General features: G+C 27.9%; 1 protein-coding gene and 1 long non-coding RNA gene across 2 annotated transcripts; both read left to right on the top strand.

Moving 5' to 3' along the window:
• Positions 1 to 15,099: 15,099 nt before the first annotated feature.
• Positions 15,100 to 17,007, top strand: LOC117926193 (metallothiol transferase FosB-like). The gene is made up of 2 exons (XM_034845270.1): positions 15,100 to 15,347; positions 16,365 to 17,007. The coding sequence occupies exons 1-2, from the start codon at positions 15,139 to 15,141 to the stop codon at positions 16,762 to 16,764; spliced, it is 609 nt and encodes a 202-aa protein (XP_034701161.1). The 5' UTR covers positions 15,100 to 15,138; the 3' UTR covers positions 16,765 to 17,007.
• On the top strand, positions 15,354 to 15,983 carry LOC117926194. The gene is made up of 2 exons (XR_004653076.1): positions 15,354 to 15,811; positions 15,883 to 15,983. It is a non-coding gene; the product is annotated as an uncharacterized LOC117926194 (long non-coding RNA).
• Positions 17,008 to 21,061: the final 4,054 nt, after the last annotated feature.

The raw sequence follows: 21,061 nt of genomic DNA, 5'->3' as shown, positions 1-21,061 counted from the left end.
TGATTGGTTTGAATGTTGGTCCAACCTCCCTTCACAACACATACCATATTTTTAATATTCATTGTAGTATTTCTTTGTTCTCATATTTTGGAATTTAATTTCTAAATTTATGTTTTTTGTTTGTTAAGGAGACTTTTCACCAATGTTTTTTTAATGTTTTAATAGATGAAGATAATTAATTATAAAATCTTAGAATCATTGAAGAATCTTATGAAGAATGTGGGTCAAAGATAAGTTTTTAGATTATTTTTCTTAAAACAATTAATTTTCTTCAACTTGATCAATAAGACAATTAGTAGATTGTTTGTTTCATTATGATAAGACATTTCACCTACTAATTCCTAATCACTCAATCAATATATCAAATCCAACTGTTTAATTATTATTAAATTTTTTAAGTTAATAAATAGTAAAATTCCATTTGGAAAAAGACTTTAAATAATTTATAGAACTTCTCATTTTTCACATTTGTCAACCACCAAAGATAAGTGAAGTGATATGTAACTTATAGGTATACAATTACTCTCCTCAACCTATTAACTGAATGAAAGTTTCATTATTTTAGACATCTATCCAAACCTTCAATCTTTATGATTGAATTCTTTAACTTCAATGACATTATAATCCCTTCAAATTTTCCACTAACTTGAATTCAATAACTCAAGAAAAAATAAGTAAAATGAGGATTTTGATTCTCTTAATCCTAATACAAGTATAGTTCAATACATGAAGAACACAGATGGATTTTCATGGTACAGTAAAAGATTTGCAAGTTTGGATTCAATAAATTTAAATGAAGAGTTTTGAATGAAAAAAAACATATGAAAAACTAATTAATGTAAATGTTTTCTTATCAATAAATACAAAGAAGTTTTTCAATTTACAAAAACAACACAAAAAGGCTTGGACTGGTTGAGCTCCAATTCAATAATTGGCTAATTGTTAGTATAACTAATGCTTTGCAGATGATTGTTGGTGTTTTTAATACTCAATTAGACCTCAATCAATCCTTGATTGACTAGACACCAACTATTAGAAGAAAGAAAAAATTTAGAGAAACTTGATTGATTCGAGGGACACTCGGTCAATTGCACCAAAATTTGCCAAAAATGCTTCTCTTTAGGGTTTTAATCTTCAAGTAATTTAAGTATTTCATTTAAAAACCTTTATAAGTTGTTTTTTAAATAATTGAAACTAAAGTTTTGAAAATAAAACGCATATCCATCCACTTTAACAATAAAAATGTCACTTTTAAACCTAGGCGAATATCAATGAAAAATCGTTTTGGAGTGTAGGAAAATATTTTGATCTAAGTACACCGATGAAACTCATCTTACAAAGATTTCTAAACAATTTAAATCTTCAAGGATGCATTTTGCAAAAATACTTGGGCTTTCTTTAAAATTTATTAATAAAATATAAAATTGTCATTTGATTTAAATATATTAATATATTTAATATTATTTTATAATGATCATAGCGTGATTAGGAAAACACTTAGGTTAATAGTCTTTTCAAAAAATAACTTTTAATTGATGTTATAAAAAGTACGATAAATTCTTAAATAATTTCGAAGATGTCATATTTTAATAAATATTTTTTTAAATTATGTTTTTTTTTTTTCAAATGATAAAATTCCCTTCTTGTGAATGTTAAGACATATAATGGTATTGTGTTAACTTATTCTTCCTCTTATCACAAAAATACCCATGTGAGCTTTAGGGCATAGAGTGGTCACAAATTCGTTCTTTTCTCGCAAAAATTCAATTTTCACTTTCAAATTATAGAGCGAAGATACCCATAAAAGCTTTTAGGCATATAGTGGTCCTACTTCCATTTATTCATCCTCTTGGAACAAAAATATTATAGAGCAAACACACCCATAAAAGCTTTTAGGCATATAATGGTCCTACTTCAATTTATTCATCCTCTTAGCACAAAAATTCAATTTCCACTTTAAATTAGGGAACAAAAATGTTCATGTGAGCTTTAGGAAATAAGTGGTCCATTTTCATTTACTCAAGATGCTCTTCATAAGTTAGAAAACAAAAATACCCATGGGACCTTTAGGGTATATGTGATTCTCATTTGTTGATAGCATTATTACAAAAATTTATCTATAATTTTAAGTTGGAAAAGACAATGTATATATATCCCTTTTGAGCTTGAGGGCAATATTATGGTTCCTGTATTCATTTGACCCTCTTGTCATAATGCATCACTTTCAAGTTAGAAAAAAAGGGGGCAGGTAAAATACCCATTTGACCTTTAGGGCATGAAGGGTCCTATTTTTCATTAAATACTCTATTGTTATAATCCTAACTTAGAAAAACGTAAATTCCCATGTCAGTTTTTGGAGAGGTGGGATGAGATTATATTTTCCTTTAATTATCTCTTTCTTATCGCTTCAAATTAGAGAATAAAAATATTCTTTAGGCCCTTAGAGCACAAGTGAAGTTTACTTTTTATTTATTCACCACCTTATTATACAAATTGAGAGATAGGTTAAAAAAATTAAATTAAATTAAATAAAAGGGAAAATATCCCTCTAACCTTTAAGTCATAATAATAGGGATGATAACGAGACAAGTTTAAGATGAATAGCTTTCATCTTAACTCTATTCCGTTTATTTAAAATAATTTTATCTTAATTCCATTTAAAAATTTGAATGGAATTAAATGAGTATGAGACAAGGTAACACCCGAACATGCCCTAAATCCATCCTAGGTTTTAAAAAAATAATCTCAAACTCAATCCTACCCCGTTTATTTAAATTTCAAACTTATTCCATTAGGAACAAGATAAGACGGATACCTAACAAACTTTGATTTTCACCCCTAAAAAAAAAAAAGGAAGTTCTCATCTATCTTTATAATAAAGTTCCCATATCATGTTTAGGGATTTTTTTTTTCTTTTTCACATTTATTCAAGCCTTTATCACAAAAGTCCAACTATCACATCAAGTTGGAGAGGGAAACATGCCCTTACGAATTATGGGTCATATGGGGCTTTTGTAAATTTGTACCCCCTTTCTCACAAATTAATTTATAAGTTAAGGAAGCAAAATATCCATGTGACCTTGAGGGCATAATGGACCTCAATTTTCATTCATTTAAGTTTTTATTACAAAAAAAAAAAAACTATTATCTCAAGTTAGTGTTTAATAATTTCAATTATTTGAATATTTTTAAAAGTATCTTGGATTAGGATGTTGTTAACAAAATCTAATTTTAATGTTGCTTCAATGGAGTTGCCCTTTGTTTGTTACTATTTTAGCAATTTCATAGGTAAAATACCAATTTCAAAATAAATAAATAAATTAGCATTCTAATAAGGGGGAATCATGTAAAGATACATTATTTAGAAAGTATGGATGAATTGAAGTGGGTTTCTGGAAAATATATTTTGAGGAAAATAGTCGATAAATCATGCACTAGAATAGTTAATTTGTGAGGTCCAATTATATGTGTTTGTCAGCTTGTCTTATATGGATGGTAATCCACCTTTATAGTTTGAGGGTAGTCTTGGTAGCGTGCATAAAGGTTAGAGGGTAGTCGATGTCCAATCATATGTGCCTATTTTGCCTTATATGGGTGACAACCCACTTTTATAGTTGAAGGGTAGTTTTGGAAGTATGCATAAAAGTTAGAGGGTAGTGCATGCACAAATTAACCATTCTAATGCATGATTAAAGGATTATTATTCTCAAAATGTACTTTCCATGAAACATGCCTTTTTAGGTTCTCAATATATTCATACTCTTTAAATGGTACACATTTACATAATTCCTTCCTTTTTAATGATTTATAGTGGAAATGCTTCAAAGTTTCACAAAGTTGAGTAAAAGAAACCTACGTGGTTGACTTATAAGCATGGCTTTAGTGTGAGGATTCTTAAACATTTTTTCCTCAAAATCATTTTTTTAAAAAATAAAATAAAATTTTATGTAAAATTATTAAAATAACATCTTATTCAACATGCTAATACCCATCCATCTAAAATAGAAGAAAATAGATGACAAGAAAATGAGAGGACATAAGATTAGAATTTTGAATGCATGAGTGATAAAAATAGAATATTTTGGAAAAGATGAAAATACAAAGGTTTTAAAGAAAACGTTTAACAATTTTCTTTTAAGTTATGTTTGGTTCCCAAAAAATATTATTAAAAAAAATAAAATGTTAAGAAAAATAATTTTCTTATGTTTGGTTGTACTATGAAAAATATTAAAAAAAATCAAATATAATTAAAATTAATTATAAACTTATACATTTTAAAATTATTTAATCTTTATGTTGAAGATTTAAACAAATAAAACACGTATTATGTAGCAAATAAAAATAATTTATTGAGTTTTAATCTATTTTTTTATTTTTCTTTCATTTTTCTTCCCTTTTATTTTTCTTTTATATTTTTTTTTCTTTACATTTTTCTTCAAATTTTCCATAAACCAAATATAACCTTAATATTCCCATAAGGGTTACCTACTAAACCTAAAAAGTCAATTTCTCTTTGATACAAGAATGCCTAAAAACTAATTAGGCTCACTCTCATTTAAGAGTTGAAGAGTTATTTAAGGAGTACGTTGATGAGACATCACATGAGTAAAGTTAAATGTATGTGGATGACTTTTTAGATGATTTTTTAAGTAAATCACGTATGTATGGATATAATAAAGACTCTTAAGACATTGATTAACCACCTAATTAATTAAAAAATTAAAAATTAAAATCTTTCGACTAATTGAATAATAAACTACCTATTAACCCCTCCACGTGGCTTGACAACATTATAAACTTTCATTTATCTTCTACAATCAAGACATGTCACCTACAATTTTCCATCATACAATCATCCCTCCCATATCATGAAAAATAAAAAATAAAAAAATAAAAGGCCTTATCAAACCACGTTGATAAGCCATCCCGAAAAGCCAGGGTTTATGCCATGTCACCATGTGGTAAGGCCTGCTCTTTATCACCACAACAGTAGAATGCCCTTTTGATAAGACAAACGGCTAGCAGCAGTGAAGTGTCACGTCAAATTCAAAAATTTCAACTCAATCAAATTTTAATTTATTAAATTATTTATGATGGGTCCTATCCCTCACGTGCATGTTGCGTCACACCAAGACCAAACAACGATGTGTTGTCAGGTGGGGTTTGTACAGCTCACTCGGATTTTCATTTTTTTTTATTCTTCATTTTATTTATTTATGTATTAGGTGGCATGCATGGACTGCCATCACCATTGATGTATATAGTATAGTTTCTTGTCTGTGTGTAAATTTTTTTAGGAGGGCATGATTATGGATGTGGCCCACGTGTTTATTTCATGCCTATTATGGTACGTTATGTGCACTGTTTGGATGCAAGTGGGGTAGGGTGGAAAGATTCTGAGTAAAAAAAAAAAAAATTTTTTAAATAATTTTTTTTTCAAAAAAAAATTTAAAAACACGAACATATTTAAAATATTTTTTATAATAATTTTAAAAAATATTTTTATTTTTTTTAACACTTAAAAATTTTTATTTTTCAAATATTAAAAATACTAAAAATAGTTTTTATAATTACTATCAAATACACTTTTATTAATTCTGTGTCAACAAAAATTTTAATACAAATAAAAAAATTAAAATAATCAATATAATGATATATGAGATTTTAACTTGATGATCAATCATATCTGCATTCACGAACTAGAGAGAATATTTTCATCATATCATAAAAAATATTATCGAGGATAAAACCAAATACAATTATAGGATTATCAAACATACTTTCGGATTTAGGAAACGGTTTTCTATTTTTAATAATAAAAAACTATTTTTAAAAACAATTTCCAAAAAGGATGGGATTGATACTTGAACTTCATCCCACCGTTGAATGTGTGTATGAAATCTAAATTATTAATGGAGTGTAGAAACAAATGGTATAATGTACACTCATATAAATGAATAAAATGAATAAGATCTTGATATAAAGTCATAAGTTATCAAAATTTACACATAATATCACTTGATTAATGTTGTTTCTCGTGCCTATCGAAAAAATAGACCTCAACCATATTAGACACAAAAAATTTACAATAAAAATAAACATAGTACTATTTTTCATTACATATAATATTTTTGATATTTTTAATTTTTTTTTCTTAAAATCATTTTACAATTGACATTAAAAAAACAACTCAAATTTATTCTAAAAAATAATCTATTTTCAAAATCATTTTTTTAAATGTTTTTATTATAAAATAAATAAATAAAACCATTTTGTATCCGTTTCTAATTAAATCCGTGGACTCCATGGAATGGTTTTCTATTTTTAACTCTAACTAAAACCAAAATCATAGTGATTATTTTCAAAACATAATATTAATAATTTTCATTAAATTATTTTCAAAGAATCCTTATAAAAAATATTTTTAACAATTAATTAATTGTATTGAAAGACACTTGAGTTGACATAAAGCAATTTGTGTCCTTTTTTTAATTCGTGGGTAGCAATTAGCCACCTCAATGAATGTATTTTTTTTTTTTCAATTTTTTGGTAACACATATTTGGAGTGATATGAAATTTGCCATCATTCATTAAATTTCCATGTTCTTGGGGTTCAATTATTGGTGGGAATGATGACATATATTTGGAGGTATATGAGATTCCCCATGATTTATTAAATCCCTAAATTCTTGGGGTTCAATTCTTAGTGGAAAAAATTTTAAAAATAAAAAATAAAAATCCAACCCTCTCATTTTAATAAGACAAAATGGTTTCAAATATTAAATAAATAAATAAAAGTTAATTTAAATAAACTTTATTTGAAAAGAACCCTATTTTTTGAATTTGAATGTGAAGAGGAAAGAAATTATAAAAAAAAAAGACAAAATCAAATGGTTGAAATGCATGGCCTACCATCCACCGACAGCAGATTTTTCCTTTTTTTTTTTTTTTTTTTTTATAATATTTATGCCAAAAATATATCTAAAATAAAGGATGAGGAGATTAACAATTTTTTCATGAATTTTTTAATATCATAGAATTTATTATTTTCACCTTCAAATTTATTAAAATTGGATATTTGATCAAATGTACATCTAATTTATTAATATTTCGGACTTTTTCTTGTGATTTAGAGGAACGAATGAGAGAGCAAAGAGATAGATATGTACATTAGATGGAACACTAAAATGTTAAATTAATAATTAACACAAAATTTAAGGATTTGATCGTTTATTCTTTCATTGAATTTTGTCCATTAATGTTTCAAAATTATACCAAATTTAATAAAAATATATTACTTCTTAGTCATGGCTGTCAACAAGGAATCAAAACCTTAACGAGAGCGAAATTCTTGTAAAAAAAACAATTTAAACACGTTAACGAACGAGAATGAAATTGATATTTTATTATCATGCTAGTGTTCTAAAGGTGAGATAAGAGTAAAAATGAAAGTATTTAAAGATAGATTGTTGTGTCATTGAATTTTGTGTTTAGGAATTGTATCTAAAATATATTTTTATTAAAATAAGGATAATTTTAATATTTAAAAACTATAATCAAGTAAAAAAATCATTTTCTAGGGTTGAGTTTTAATCATTTCATTTGAAAATCAATTGATGTTTAATGAAGATAAGTCAAATATTTTATGACATTTGACATCACAATTCTGACTCTGCTCTAAGAGCTACTACTTGGGTGACTCATCTCCAAGTTTAAAAGCGACATTATTGCATTCCAATACTTTTCACAACATATTTGTAAAAAATAATAGAGTCCCATTGTTTTTCAAAATATTAATAAATCATGTTTAAAACCGTAAAATTCACCAACCATGACAACCCTTATTTTTAAACATGTACAAGGTGCTTAGAATTAAGATGACCCTTAACATAGTATCCAAAGGAAATAATATTAAGATGACCCTTAACCTAGTCTTTAAAGGAAATAATATCCATACAAATTGTATAGTAAAAGACCACGAAGGTTGGCCACCTATTGGACCCATCAATTATGTTGATGATCTTATGTCTTAGGAATATTTTATTCATCCATTATGTAAAATATTTTAACCTTTTTGCTAATCTAAATCAATTTGTTGATCATTTTACGGTTTAAGCTTTTCGATTATATTGTTAACAATATCCTTCAATTTAACTACACCCACTCGATCGACATCCTTAGTCTTTAATTTGTTGCATAATTTCCTAATTCAACATTGATCACCTAATAATTTGAATAAAAGAAGTATGCAAAAAATATGTGACTCGTAAATAAATCTTAATCTCATATTTATATGAAATTAATGCTAGGTTTAGAAGTTGCATATACTCTTATGAATTTAAAACATTAGCTAGGTTTAGAGGTTGCACCCACCATGAAGTTGTGCCATTTTTATAGAATTTTATGTTATATGTACAAGTTACATAAATAAATATTTAAGCTAGTTAGGAATAACATTAAAGGCAGGAACAGAAAATTCTCATATCCGTTTGTATTATATATGTTTGTTTATTTTAAATTTCAAAAATTTAAATTATATTAAAATAAAAATAATTTATAAACATTATGACTTTTTATAATCTATTTTTATGAATAGTAATTTTAAAAAAATTATATGTTTAAAAACATAAAAATGAGAAAAAACCATTAAAATATTTTTTTTTTAATATTACATAACTAGGATTCATCGATGTGGGATAAAGTTCTAGTCAACTTGCTTCATATCCAACTCGGTTTATTTTCTTTTTTAAAACTTATTTATCTTTATCCCAAACTCGTCTTACTGGAGTGGACAAGATGGGTATGAAAAAAATTGTCCCACCATTCCTAAAGCAGGGCAAAACGAAATAACATTAATTATCCATTCAATTTACAACATTAAGACCACATGTTGATATTGGCCTTGAGTTTAGAACTAGTATCATTAAAATCCTACACTAATGTGTGTTTGTGGGAATGAAATTATAGGTTTATACGAGAATTACTACCTTAGAAGTTGCAAAGCTATTGTAGTAAAAAATAAAATAAAAAATAAAAAATAAAAATCCTAATGATTCGCAATTTAAATCACAATATGTATCATTCTCACCATGCGATTGAAGGGACCATTGGGAAGCTTCGTCTTTTAGGTAATACAATCCCAAACAAATCCATTCTCGGGGTGCACATACCTCGTATTCTAAAAGAATACGAATGTTAATAATCCCTTATCTAAAAAGTACAAATAATTTCCTTGACTTTTCTTAAAAATGAATGACATCATCCATTCAACATATTACACTCCATATAATATATATTCGATTACAATAAAAGGAAATCCTCCTTCTTGGAGATACAATAAGGATCGCTTTGTAACATCCCTTTCTTACATTTCATTACTATTTTTCTTGACCCTTCTTTCACATAGAATAAAGTATATCTTACTTAACAAAGGAAGTTATCGATATAAAAAGTTAGGTATGTGATTAGATTGAATTCATCAAAATTGTCATTTTCACTAATTTATAGAAGTTTACGTTATTTTATTGATGAACTCTTTTACCAACTATTTGATGTAACACATGATTGTTAAATTTGAAATTTTAAAATATTAAGAATGAAATAATAATTTGTTAGATTAAATTAACAGATCATATATATATATATAAAAGGAAATAGTATAAATAGTTCATGTATTGTGATAAAATAAAAACATCATTTTAAGCTTTATTTATTTATTTTTCTATTTTTTTAAATTAAATAAATATTTCAATATATTTGCTTTGAGTAAAAGTCCTTTTTTTAGATTTTTTTTATGAGAATAATTTTTTTAAAAAAATTTAGGCCCTATTTAGTAATTGTTTTTTAAAACAATTATGAAAAATAGTTTTTAAAAACAAATTTATAATGTTTTGTAAAACAAAAGTGTCAGAAATATTAGGCTAATCCAACTTATGGTAATCACCCTAGAGGGGGGTGAATAGGGTGATGGTCTCTTTTTGCAAATTTAAACAAGTGAATGTAAGAGACAATTATATGCAATTTTATAATAATCAATATATAGACAATTGTATATAAATTAAAGAGTAGGGAAGGGAGAATGCAAACACAAGAGTTTATAGTGGTTCGGCGCAACCCGGCCTACATCCACTTTCCTCCAGCTTCAATCCCGAGCTTGAGGTTCCACTAATTCAAGTGTTCCAAACCAAGCCTTCAAGCAATACAATTGGATTATGGTTCCAATTCACCCTCTTGGACTTTTGGCTCCAAGCACCCTTTACACTTCTCAAGAGATATCCCACTCTTGAACAACTTCCTCTCAAGGATTTACAAATAAAAGATATCACAAAAATCCTAGCACAAGAACTTTAAGTTCAAATGATACAAGAAAAACTAGGATTGAATGGTGCACTAAAGATATGCAAGTTTTGAAATAATGGTGCATTCAAAAATACTCTTTCAAGGCTCAAATATAATCAAGAAATATTTGGGAATGTTAAGCTTTTTAAACAATGAAGTTTGGAGCATTTTTATAGAAGAGAAAAGCCAAACTAGCCGTTTGGGGGTTCGATCGGTCGAGTTAAGGGTCGACCGGTTGATTAGTTGTTAGCATTAAATGCTTAGCAGGTGACCGTTAGCCTCAATCGGACCTTGACCGGGAAGAGAATCACCTCGATCGAGAAGAGAAGACCACTAGGAGAGAGAGAAACTTTTTGGCCTTCCTTGACCGGTACTCGACCGGACGAGTACAACCGGTTGAACTAACTGAGCCATTTTTTGGCTCAACACCTAACTTTTTTCAACCTAAAACCTTTTAACACAAGTTTGAAAATCATTTAACACAAGGTTTTAGTTGAAAACATGAAATCATCCAATTTTAAAGATATTTAAAACAATATTACTCTTGAATGATTTTGGTGTATAAATAAAGAATGAAACACATGAAAGTCCTAGTGCACCATCAACCTTACAAAGAGATCTTATGAAGCTTGAGTCTTGAAAAACTCTTCTCTTTGATGTGGTTTTCTTCTTCATGATTTCTCCTTGGCATGATTTGTCTTTGTGATTGCCACTTTGGAAATCGTCTTACCTAATCACACTTGAAATATAATCATTAGTTCTAAACCTTATTTTGTTATCATCAAAATCAAGATTAACCAAACTTTGGTTTCACAAAAAGTTTGTTTGGGAATCTAAAATGTTCTTAATCTATTTTTAATAGTCTTTAAATATGTTTTAAAAACAATTTTTATATTTAGAGTTTTATTTTTAATTATTATACATATTTGAATAATTATTTTTTAAAAAATAAGTGAAAATAATTTAAAATAACTAAAAGATGTTATTTGAAAATATCTTATTTTCTATTTTTAAGAATAGAAAATAGAAAGCAGTTTTCTAGTTGTCAAATATATTTTTCAATTTTTTTATTTTAAAAAACATAAAACTATTCTCGAAAACAGTTATCAAATCCTTAATATTCATCTAAAGTATGAAACTCTAAATGATGCTTTTACATTGATCTCCATTTGAATCTCATCAAATTAAGATAAAAAAAACAAAACGTCACCTTCATGTGATATTTAAGAATCTCAAAATTTAGTTAAATATATTAATTTTTAAAAATAAATTATTTATTATTCTTTTTTTTTAAAAAAAAAAAAAACAACTTGAAAGAGATTGCTTGTTTTTTTCTTCTAATTTCAAATCTCTACACCTTTTTAAACAACAAAATATTAAAATAGAAAGAAATTGCATGATCATGAGATGGATTCCCAATTTCAATGAGCAAAAGTTAACATAATTTTTAAACCCTTCAATCAAGGGATGCAAAAGTTGCTTTAAGACTACTTCAAATAAAAAAATTGAAACGAAGTGTACAAATGCGAAACACATTGTCCATATAATTTATAACACTAATTAAAATATCAATCAAATTTGAAGTTAGAACATGTGAATCAACAAAAGTTTTTTTTAAAAAAAAAGTTTTCTCTTTTGAATTCTATAATGTGAAAACAAAGTGTAGATTTACTTTTCCCCAAGGTTGGAGGTCAGCATATTATTATTATTATTATTTTAGTATTCAAGTGATAAAAAGAGATCTCCAATGGACCCCATTTTTGGTATCCATGTTCATCACTCATCATATATGGTTTTTTTTTTCATAAATATATTACTTTATTATTTTTTATTTTTTGAAATAGTACTTCAAAGGTCAACTTGATAGATTTTCTTATAAGGTGGGCGTAGATTTGTCTTATAAAAGTGAATAAATATTTTTTAATTTAATAAATTCTGAGGATTTTAATAAAAATGTCCTTAATTTTAGAACAACTTGATATGAAAGGAAAAAAATAATAATATTTCTTTTAATAAAAATTAATTTTCTAACTTTTTCCAAAAGTTAGTTCACATTTAAAGATACTTTTTTACAAGTTGTCTCTTTAATAAATTAAAAGAGGTTTTTATTTTATTTTTTAGTCCAAAAATGTTACTGAATAGATAATCATACGAGGGTGATGTGGAATGATATAAAAAAATTAATTTATCTTTTTAAAATATCAATTGATATCTGAATAATATAAGAAGAATTTATCAAAGTCATAAAAAGAGATGAATTATTGAGGTGCAATAACATTGCTGTTAAACTTGTGAATGGATCATTCAAATGATAATGACATTTATAAAAGACTTTGACTTACACTTGGCACCAATATGAGACCATCAAAACCTGATCCAAGATTTTTTTTATTTAGTTAAAGATTCAAATTTCAAACACGATACTTATATCAATAATTATATAATAATTTAGGATTCAAATGACATAATTTTCAAGAAATGTGTAAAAATAATAATAATATATAGAATCCCTCAAAATTAAACTTTTAACTAGTCTAAATGTTTGGTTTCTTATCACACAAGTCCATAGGACAAATCAATTGCTTACAAATTTTATTATTTTCATTTACGAAATTATGACTATTTCAATTTTTATTTTTTTATTTGGCCTTTCACATCAATCCTTGTAGATAAGTTCATTTTTTTATATCCAGCATGTTGGTATTTGGACCAGTTGCATGAGAATGTCCAACTTACCAACATTTTGTCAGTTTATAAACCTATGTTTGGCTGGTGAGAAAAATTAAGAGAAAGTGATAGAAAATTATTATTATTTTTTTAAAAAAAGTATTTGATTTAATTTAGAATCTTTATGAAAATTGAAGGGAATCTATTGCAAACAAATTTTATCAATTTTAAAAAAAAAATTAATGGTATAAAATTTGTAATTTTTCATGAAATTAATTCTTGAATTATTAGTCTTTTTTTTTTTTTTTTTTTTTTTGTCAAATTGCTTTCTCTAAAATTATAAGGGGGAAAAGGTCAACAAATGGGGAGGGAAATTTAGAAATTTTCTTTGGAAATTGGAGTTGCAAGTATATAATTTTGAATAATTAAAATAAATTTATTTATTATTAAATGAATTTGATGATGGAGTGTGAAATGAGAGAAGAAAATGATAACTTAAGGAAAGAAATTATAAAGAAATATGGAGAATTGGGTTACCCACTTTAAGGTGTTGCTCACTTTGATAAGCAAAATCATTAGAATGATTTTACTTAAATGCCATCTCTACTTATAAATTAAAAATATATAAAATCTCTTCTATATTTAAAAAAAATAAATAATAATATTATATTTTTATTCATTTATTTATATATTATGTTTTATAAAAGAAATTGATAGAGAAGTATGATATTTTCTAATAAAGACAAACTTTACTATGATAGAGAACTAACTTACATAAATAATATAAAAAATATTCAAAGACGGATGTGACTTTAATATATTTGGTTATATTTAATTAAGAAAAATATATTAAAGAAAATGGTTTATTTTATATTTGGTTTCATTATAAAAAAAAAACACGAAAAAAAATCAAATATAATTAAAAGAAATTAAAATTTTATGACTTTTAAAATTAGTTAATCTTCATATAATAGAGGAACATGAGTGAAATGAATTTAAAGAAGCATATAAAATAATTTATGGACTTTGAATCTGTTGCTTTTTTTTTATTTCTTTTTTTTTTTTTTTATACTTTTCTCTTTTATTTTCTTTCTTTTATATTTTCTCTTAAATTTTCCAATAACCAAAATAAAAAAAAGTTCAACAAGGGTTGGCATTATGAAGACAAAAAATAAAAATGGGAAACAAAATGCAAATCATTGCAAAGGATGCAAAGAGTTTCAAGTGGGAAAAGTTAGAATTAAAAAAGTGATACATAGGAGGCCACCCCTCACTATATATATATATGGAAGAGTATAAGACACATGGGTAGGGCATGACTCAAATGTCTAATTCTCCCTCTCAAAATATTCATGCAATTGGATGTCTTGAGTCCTCACATAAAGTCTTTAATTATTTCTAAATGGAACACAAAGTTATAGTTTTACCATTATAATGAAAAGACCCAAGGTTATTGCTTAATCATATTTTTCATATTTTACCTAAATGACTCATACTTAATTATATTTTCTACCTTATTCATTTTTTTTATGCTTCTATCATATTTAAGTTATCATATTCTCAATAATATTCTTTATATCTTAATGACATTCTTATTTTATAATGTTTAGGTCATATAGGAGGATCAAAATGTTTAATATAGTATTGATTTCAATGTTAAAAAATAACCCTAATTGTGTGAATGAATCATGATGCATGCATAGTTGATCATTTAGTCTATGTATATAATTATCAATTATTATAGAATTGTAATTAAATTCAAGTTTTTTTTATTATTATTATTTTCATTTTTGTATTGAGTGATTAATGAGGAGTTGGTGAGTGTTTGAAAACTTGAAATGAATTGGGAAAATAGAACATCACATAAAGAGGAAAGTGAATAAAAATATAAAAATGGAGGGGCAAAGGAGGGAAAAAGAGGGGAGAAGTTAGCTGATGTGGAGCCATGGTGGACACTTGGATAAGCTCTAACAAATAATCATGTTGCATATGTTGGTTGAGCTGGACACTCCAACCTCTCTCTCTCTCTCTCTCTCTCTCATATTCATTGTTCATTTGCTCTTCTATTATATATAGTATCAATTGCAAACACTTCTACAAATTACAGAGAGAAAGAGAGAGGGAGAGAGAGAGATGGGGAGAGAGATAGTGAGTGCAAGAGAAGAGGATGTGATGGAGGAGATATTGAGATGGTCTCCATCTTCTTCAAAACTGCCTTTGTTGTCTTTGAATCATGTCTCATTTGTGTGCAAATCAGTGCCCAAATCAGTGAAGTTCTATGAGGAGGTTCTGGGCTTTGTCCTCATCAAACGCCCTTCTTCCTTTGACTTTAAAGGAGCTTGGTATCAACATTTCTTCTCATTTTCTCTCCTCTTCATATGCCTTTTTATTTTCTCATGAAAAACTGTCTTCTTACATTCAATCAAACTGATATGAGCTTGCAGACTCACCCTTCTTCAACCCCTTTTTTCTCTTTCCCTCCTTGGTCTTACTGCTTTTTTTCTTCAATTTTTTTTTTATAAGATTTTTATTTTTATTTTCCTTTATTTAATTAATAAACTTTAACTTTCACAAATCTATAAATGCAGTGGCACTAGAAATGTATTTAATGTTAAGTTACTTCTGTTTCATAGTGTATTGTGGGAGTCAATCAATATATGAAAGTGATTGCAAAAAGAATTCCCAAATCAAGAGATCCAATGTGATATTGATTTATGAAGCTCATCACATCTTGTCTTGTAGTGGTAGTAAATGTCCAAAACCCATACAACCCAATTCAAAAAGTGCCATGTTCAAGCCATTTTAGGTCCAAAAATTCAAGTTTCCCACAAAACCCAAATGAAAAAAAAATAAAAATTCATTTTCAAGCCATTTTAGGTCCAAATTCAGGTTTTCCACAAAACCCAGATTCCAAAAATGCCCATTTCAGTCATTATAGGTCCAGAAATTCCAAATTCCTACTAAACCCAATTTTTTTTAAAAAAATTACCATTTTCAAACAATTTTGGGTAGAAATTCAAGTAGATCTTGATTATTTGATTGCCCTTATAAACCCCTTGAAAGTAGCTTTCACCCACCCCAACAACCACTCTTAAAAGCCCATTCATGGACCACCCAACTTCAGATTTAATGCTTGCTTGGTAATCCATCTTTTCAAACCTTATTTTTAGACACCTAATCAATTTCATGCAAAAAAAAAAAAATCATATTTTGAAGTAATTCTCACTTTACATGGTATGAGAAGATGTAAAATAAATTTGAAGTAAAAATTATCTATCATTTCTTCTGCATTTTCTTTCCATCTTATTTTCCTAAATCTTCATTTCCTTTCAATAACCAATTTCCTAAATGACCCTCAGGCTGTTCAACTATGGAATCGGCATCCACCTGCTGGAATCCGAGGAGGTTCCGGCGAAGAAAGGGGCGATCAACCCCAAAGACAACCACATATCCTTCCAGAGCTCGGACATGGGGCTGGTGGTGAAGAAGCTGGGGGAGATGAAGATAGAGTACGTGACTGCAGTGGTGAAGGAGGGTGGAGTGAAAGTAGACCAGCTCTTCTTCCACGACCCAGATGGCTACATGGTCGAAATCTGCAACTGCCAGAACCTCCCTGTCCTCCCATTATCCTCATGCCCCATCACCAACAAGCTCCCAAAGGGCAACAGGAAGTATGGGAAGAGGCAGCAGTGTGGTGGAGAGATGGAGGCTCAGATGATGGAGAACCTGGTGGTGGATATGATGGATATTTCCTTTTGAAAATTAAATTAAATTAATATTTTCTGCAGTGAGGAGTGAAGGATTCAGGAGTAGTATTGATTTGTGTACAATGTACAAAGAGAGTGAAAGTACTAAGAATCTTTGTGTAATGTGGAACAGCCTGTCTACTTTCATTTCTTTAGTCCCTATATATGCCTGTAAGGAGTCTTTTTTTTTTTTTTTTTTCTAAGTTATTTGTTGTGATTATTTTGCTCTAAGAAAGAATGCAATCACGAAAATCAACTATTCTTCTTTTGGCATGATTTTCCGTGCTCAAGGTATTTTTTGCAATGTTTGATTCTCCGAAAAATGAAGGAAAAATACAAGAGAAAAAAAATATAAAAATAAAAATAGAAAAAAAATAAAAAAATATATTTAAAGTCAACAAATTATTTTTATTTGCTACTTTAAACTCGTTAATTTATTTTAACTTGTCAATAAAAAATTAAATAATTTAAAAATACATGAGTTTTTATTAGTTTTGATTATATTTGACTTTTTTTTTTGTATTTTTCGACAACCAATTATGAAAAAATTATTTTCCTTAATATTTTCTTTCTTTCTTTACTATTTTTCAAGAACTAAACTGTGGACCCCGCATTTCTATTTATGCGCTTCCACTCGATGATGAACTTGTTTTTTATTTGAAAAATGATTTATTTTTTAGAAAATGACTTGGAGTCGTCACTTATTTATTTTTATTTTTTAAAGGGTAAACAAAATAAGAAAGAAAACCCTAAATATGACTCCTTATTTGGAAAAGACAGTATGTGAGAAACCAAATACAGATTCGGGGGTCAGGTTACTTATCGGGAAGGTACGGTAAAGATCATAACACCATCTAAGTCCCTAAAAACGGGTCTCTACTAAATAAGGTGAGACAAATGTGGCAATTGATGAGGAAGTCGATGGATACCAGTGAAATAATCAAATAATAAAGTGAATTATGCATCGGAATAAATGAAGTGGGAATGAGATCGTACCTTAGCAGCAATTAAAAAGGCGCTATCATGAAAACAAGGTTAGCTCAAGTATAAAATTATCACATGCATATCAAAGAGTAAGACAAAGATCGAATAATAGTCATTAAGCATAACAATTGGCAATTAAAAGCGAAAACTCATATGTAGGGCCCACCAAAGCCCAATTTATTTTGCACGAATTAGTTTCACAAATTTCATTATTTTGGAATTATGAAAAATTCATTCTTACTTATTTAAAAATAAAGAGAAACGGAAAAATTATTTTAAAAATCAAAGAAAAAATTATGAAGATGCTTCCCTGAAAGAAAAAGGCAACAAATTATTTTAAAAATCAAAGAAAAATTCATTCTTACTTATTTAAAAATAAAGAGAAACGGAAAAATTATTTTAAAAATCAAAGAAAAAATTATGAAGATGCTTCCCTGAAAGAAAAAGGCAACAAATTTATTAAAAACGGGATTTTTGATAACCTTGAACCATAAGGAAGGGTGGTAGGATTAAAGAAATATTCGAAAATTGGAATGAAATTAGAATTGCTTGAAAAACTGAAATTTGAAAATTAGAGTTTCGAAAATTACCTTTAAGAATTGAAATTTTGGAAATTAAATTTGAAAGAAATTGGAATTTAGAAAATGATTTGAGAATTGGAGTTTTGGATATTATTTAAAGATGGAATTTAAAAAATAAATAAATAAAAATAATAATAATAACAACAATAATAATAAACTAATGTGAAAATTGGAATTTTGAAACTTAGAAATTGAATTCGGAAATTGGAATTTTGAAGAATTATTTAAAGATGAAATTTTACGAAAATAATAATGATTCAATAAATAAATGTGAAAATTGGAATTTTGGAAATTGGAAATTAAATTAGGAAATTGGAATTTTGAAGAATTATTTAAAAATGGATTTTTAGAAATAAATAAATGAATAAAATAATAATAATGATTAAATAAATAAATGTGAAAATGGAAATTTTGGAAATTAGAATTTTGAATAATTATTTAAAGATGGAATTTTAGAAATAAATAAATAAATAAAATGATAAAATAATAATAATAACAAAAATAATAATGATTAAATAAATAAATGTGAAAATGAGAATTTTGGAAATTGGGAATCAAATTTGGAGATCGGAATTGTAGAAATAAATAAATAAACAAAATAATAATAATTAAATAAATAAATGTGAAAATTGGGATTTTGAATAATTATTTAAAGATGGAAATTTTAAAAATAAATAAATAAAAAAATAATAATAACGAAAATAATAATGATTAAATAAATAAATGTGAAAATTGGAATTTTGGAAAATTATTGGAAAATGAAAATTTTTAAAAATTGAATTTGGAAATTGGAATTTTGGAAGATTATTTGAGAACGGTATTTCGGAAAATTAAATTAAAAAATAAAATCTTGAAAAATTATTCTGAGAATGGAATTTAAAAATAAATAAAATAATAAAAAATAATAATAATAATGATAAATAAATAAATAAAAATAAAAATAAAAATAAAATCTTGGAAAACTGGGATTTTGAGAAATTTTTTTTTTTTTAAAGTGAATTTGAGAATAGAATTTCAAAATATTAAATTTCGAAAATCGGAATCTTGGAAAATCATTTTGAAAATGGCATTTCGAAAAACTAAATTTCGGAAATTGAAATGTTAGAAAATTATTCTAATATCAAAATATGAAGAAATAGTAAAAAAAAAAAAAAAAAAATGGCTTGTGGTGATCCTCATTTGCAAGACTTCTCCACGTGTTCAAAGTGGCAACCAACCTATTCCCTATGCTGCGAGCATACCAAAGAATGCCACAAGACTACTTCACATATTACAATAATGTCATTCAAACCCACTTTCCATGCAAGTCTCTATCATACCCACCATGCACTTCCCGAGAGCACCACAAACCCATTTTTTTTTCATGAAAAACATACACCACAATGTTGCCACCTTCTTACCTATCCGCCATTCTCACTACCATGCGCATGGAGTTTCCATTGGTGGAATGGGGGTATATGGTAGTGAGAGAAACGGGTTCGGATGGATGAGGTGATGAAATGAAACCATGCACGTAGAGATTAACGTCAAGTGGAGTCATGGGTAGTGAGAGAAATGGGTTTAAGGGTTTGATGGGGGATAGGAGGCTAGTGAAAATGGGTTCAGTAGATATGAAAGATGAGTTAGAGAGCATTAAAGAAATGGTGATGTGCATGAAAGGTTAGGGAGGATGAGGTGGTGAGTTTGGGTGTGAGGGGTGGTGAGCATGAAGGATGGAAAACCCGTGGGTATGAATGGGAAGGGGTGGTGAGATAAATGGATTTATAGGAAATAAGGGAAGTGTGAAATATATGAGGAATGAAAAGGTGGAGATGACCATACGTGTAAAGCTCCATGCACGTGGGAAGATAGAGAACAAGGTGGGTGAGGAAGGAAGGGTGGAACGGGTAAAATGGTAGGTAATGGGTTTTGCAGTGAAATGAATGAAAAAAATGATGAGGGAAATGGGTTAGAGGGGCGGAATGATTAGACGGGTATAGAGAGACAGTGGTGAAATGAGATGAATTTATATGCATGTGGTGGGTACGGGGAGTGTGAAGGAGGGGTAGTGAGATAGATGAGTTTTTAGGTTCATGGGGAATGGGTTAGTGAGAGAAGTGGGTTAGTGGGCATTTGAAGAATAGTGGTATGGGTATGGTTATGGGTATGGCGGGTGAAGGACGACCATGGGTAGAAGATGACCTCTTAGGAGCCAAAGATGCATTAAATTCCAAAAACTTTCCTTCAGAAGACGAACCAAGAGGTGTACCTGAACCATTCAGAAGAACCTTGTTGTTGTAGACATCTTCACCACCCTGAGCACTTGGGACTGTCGGTGCATGTGTGGAACTACCGAAAGAGTAGTCACTCAAACCCAGAATTCTCAACTGTTATGAAAAGTGACCCTCATGAAGTTTTCCCATAATCACCCTCAAACAAGATGGCCAACCCAAATGAGATCCTTACACCCCAGAGAGAAATAGGGGATTGAACATGGAAGAATAAAAACATAAAAACAGAGTATGTACCCAACCCTATGTCATGGACTGTCAAAGAGCTAGGAGTCGGTGGAATCCGGAGAAAATAAGAGCATGGTTTTGATACATCAAGTTATAAAAAAAACAGAGCATCTAATGCTATCAAGAGGAGCCAAAAACATCTAAAATAAATCTAAAAACAAAACAAGCATACCCAGAATCTCACAAAACAAATGAGTGGCCTATGACATCCACACCAATCAGTAAATAAACTAAAAAAAATAGTAAG

The sequence above is a fragment of the Vitis riparia genome, chromosome 12 (genome assembly GCF_004353265.1).
Source record: "Vitis riparia cultivar Riparia Gloire de Montpellier isolate 1030 chromosome 12, EGFV_Vit.rip_1.0, whole genome shotgun sequence".
NCBI lineage: Eukaryota > Viridiplantae > Streptophyta > Magnoliopsida > Vitales > Vitaceae > Vitis > Vitis riparia.
The sequence above is the reverse complement of the archived record's forward strand: the minus strand, read 5'-3'. Positions and strand labels throughout refer to the sequence as shown.